Here is a 3183-nt window from a genome sequence, read left to right as displayed (position 1 = left end):
ATTTATACAAAGCATATGTGCACTAATAGAACATTTACCTTGCTGCATCAGCAAAACCTTGAGATTGAATTTGGATGACTTCACTACTTGCAATGAAATTTGTGTCAGTCTTAATAGCAAAATCATTAGTATCCAGAACTTCAACTGTGAAAAGCACTTGAAATAAATGAATTGACACAAGTGTGAACAAATACGACCTGACCACAGTGTTGCAAATAAACTTCCAAAAACACAAGTAGGCGACACAGAACCGAAAGAAGAAAAATACAGACTATAGAAGAATAGTGACACACGCATGCAAGGTGATTGTGATTCACTCACTGTCTATGTTTCACAGACTTCGCAAGGAAATTGAGTTGCTCAAAATATTCACAAGCTGGGACGTACAGGGTGCCTTCATCACCACTGACACAATGCTTGACCGTTTTGAGCTCCCGCACAAATCTGTGCCGAAATCTTTACCCGTGCTTGGCAGTCTTCACGCGAGAGGCCAGTTTCTTCCGCCACTTTCTTTCAGTCGTTTTCCTTACTCCGCAGGTCTATGTTCTTTTAAATGCACGCGCTGAAGACAAAGATACTTCCGCACGCTGTCGATGAGACCCTCCATGTCGAATCCGGGCTTTAGTAAGACTATTCTTTGATTTATAGCAAGTGAAACGGGAAGTCGTTTATTCAGTGGATGATAAACAACCATTTTGACAGGATTGTCAACAAATTCCTTCTGCTCTGTATGCTCGAATAGTGCCTCCACAATACACTTTAAAGTGTCAGGTGTTTTCCGATTACGTTTGTACCAGCGTTGTGCGATAATGAAAATAATTGGTATTGCCGATTATTGCCGATTACTTGAAGTCAGTATCACGATTTATCGATTAATCGGTAAGTCTGACCTCGTATTTCATTAATGCTCATTTACACACACCTTCACAATTTTACACAACAGCACAGCTCCATTCGAGATCATAGTAACACAGTGAAGACTCTATCAGGCAATAGTTACATAACTACTGCAAGTTTTCTGCAAGGAAACACAACATCGATGCATTATGGGGATCCAGGTTCGCTCGTTTTGAGCTGATAATGTTCCCAGCTGTTGAAAAGAGCCTTTCTGCAGGAGTACTTGTGGCTGGTATACAGAGTAGTCTTTGGGCAATTTTGGAAATGGCAGGAAACCGAGAACTGTTTTGCTCCCACCACTTCAAAGCATTCTCATCAATGTTCAAGCATGGCTCATCAAGATACTTCTGCAAGACGTTTTCTGCTTTGTCCCTGGAGGTCACTTGTTTCGCTTGACTCAGATTGGTAAACATGTCACCAAGAAGCTGGCCTAATTCACTCTTGTGCTTTTTTGGCAGTGGAAGCTGGTCTTCATTCTTTTCTTCAGAAGCTGCTGGTTCTGTGTCTGAATTTAGAGACTCATAGTGGTCGATTGCCTCCTCCAAAACAAATGTGTGAAGCTTTTTCCGATTGTCCTCACTCATGAAAGGCAGGCTCTTGAATCTTGGGTCAAGAAAGCATGCACAGTCAAGCAGGTTTGAAATTGAAAGTGATTGGTATCGAGAACCAAGGTTGCTGACCATATCCCTCTTCATGTTCTTGATTACGGAGGAGTCAGTTTCCTGTAGTTGCAGCACATTCTCAGTGAGGTGATGAAGGAGTGGTCTAATTATTGATATAGTGACATACTGTTCTCCTTGAACTTGAATGGTCACATCTCTAAATGGCTTCAGGACATTTACCAACTGCTCCAGCAGGGTGAAGTCTTCTTCCTTGGGCAACAGGTCTAATCGTTTTAGCTCTACCAGTGTTGCACACACAGGACCTTGTTGTTCTATGATCCTTTGAACCATATCATAGGTGGAATTCCATCGTGTCTCCACATCCTTCACCAGCTTATGCACTGGAGACTCCAACGCTGCTTGTTTCTTGGTTAGGAGGTTCGCAGCAACTGTGGATTTCCGAAAGAATTTGACCAGCCTGGAACATCTGGCAAGGGCCACCTGTATCTGTTGCTGTTTCAGCCCTGCTTTCACACATAGATTGATAGTGTGACCAAAACAACCTAAGCACTTCCATTTCAAAATATCTGCTACTGCTTTTTGTATGTTGGCTGCGTTGTCTACTGTGGCACCAGAAAGTTTTGTAGAATCAAGTTCCCATTGCTTCAGAATATCCTCCAGACTAGCAGCCAGGTTCTCAGCTGTGTGCTTGTCAGGTAGCTCCACATTCTCCAGGACGAGGTGCTGAAGCTGCCAGTCATTACTAATGGTGTGAAAGGTGACACCGATAAAAGAGTTGTTGGCACAACTGGTCCAACAATCTGTTGTTATGGCGTACCATTCTGCCAAAGATACCACGGTTGCAACTGATTCCTTGACTTTCACATAGAGAGCGGGAAGCACTCTTTGGGTGAATGTTTTTCGGCTCGGAATTTCATAGCGAGGTTCAAGAACCTTGAACATACTTCGAAATCCGAGGCACTCTACGGCACTAACCGGCTGCATGTCTTTAGCAATGAAGTAGGCAACGGCGTCAGTGATCACAGAGGCTCTCTTACTGGATGTTGGTAGCTTTGCTGCGAGTTGGAATGGACTGACGAATGCAGCTTTCTCTCCTACAGTAGATGACATCGAGACGGCCTGATCCTCTTGCGCACGTTTCTCCTTCTGCTTCGCGGGATTTGAGTCTCTTGAGAGACTTGTTTTCATAAACACTAGCGGGTGACGAGATTTCATGTGAGCGGCCAGGTTGGTGGTGTTACCACAGTACTTCAGAACGGCGCCGCATTTGTTGATGGTGCATACAACCTATAGACAGAGCGAAGCCAAAACTGCAATGGCGAAGAGCACCGCCAGACATGCTGCAAGATCTATTACGTGTTTCGGATCCTCAATCTTCCCGTTTTCACCACGGAAGCCAAAGTACCGCCAAACTTCGGAAGAGCACTGCCTAGGAGGCAGGAGACCCGCTTCTTTCAAGTAATTTCTGTCTGGTACTTCCCTTACACTCATTTGAAGTCAAGACTAACAGACACTGCACTGAGCAAACGACCTACACGTGACGACTGAATGCGCATGCCCGATTAATCGATAGGGAGTTCCCCGGCCATCGATGCCTTATCGATGCGTCACAAGCAATCGATAAATCGAATAATCGATTTAATCGCACAACGCTGGTTTGTAC

General features: G+C 44.4%; 1 protein-coding gene across 1 annotated transcript; it reads right to left on the bottom strand.

The window, feature by feature from the left end:
* Positions 1-745: 745 nt before the first annotated feature.
* LOC134181172 (E3 SUMO-protein ligase ZBED1-like) lies at positions 746-3183 on the bottom strand. The gene is made up of 2 exons (XM_062648390.1): positions 2877-3183; positions 746-2807 (listed from the first exon to the last, which is right to left on the bottom strand). The coding sequence occupies exons 1-2, from the start codon at positions 3009-3011 to the stop codon at positions 1005-1007; spliced, it is 1938 nt and encodes a 645-aa protein (XP_062504374.1). The 5' UTR covers positions 3012-3183; the 3' UTR covers positions 746-1004.

This window comes from Corticium candelabrum, chromosome 6 (assembly GCF_963422355.1).
Source record: "Corticium candelabrum chromosome 6, ooCorCand1.1, whole genome shotgun sequence".
NCBI lineage: Eukaryota > Metazoa > Porifera > Homoscleromorpha > Homosclerophorida > Plakinidae > Corticium > Corticium candelabrum.
This window is presented reverse-complemented; position numbering and strand designations above follow the sequence as displayed.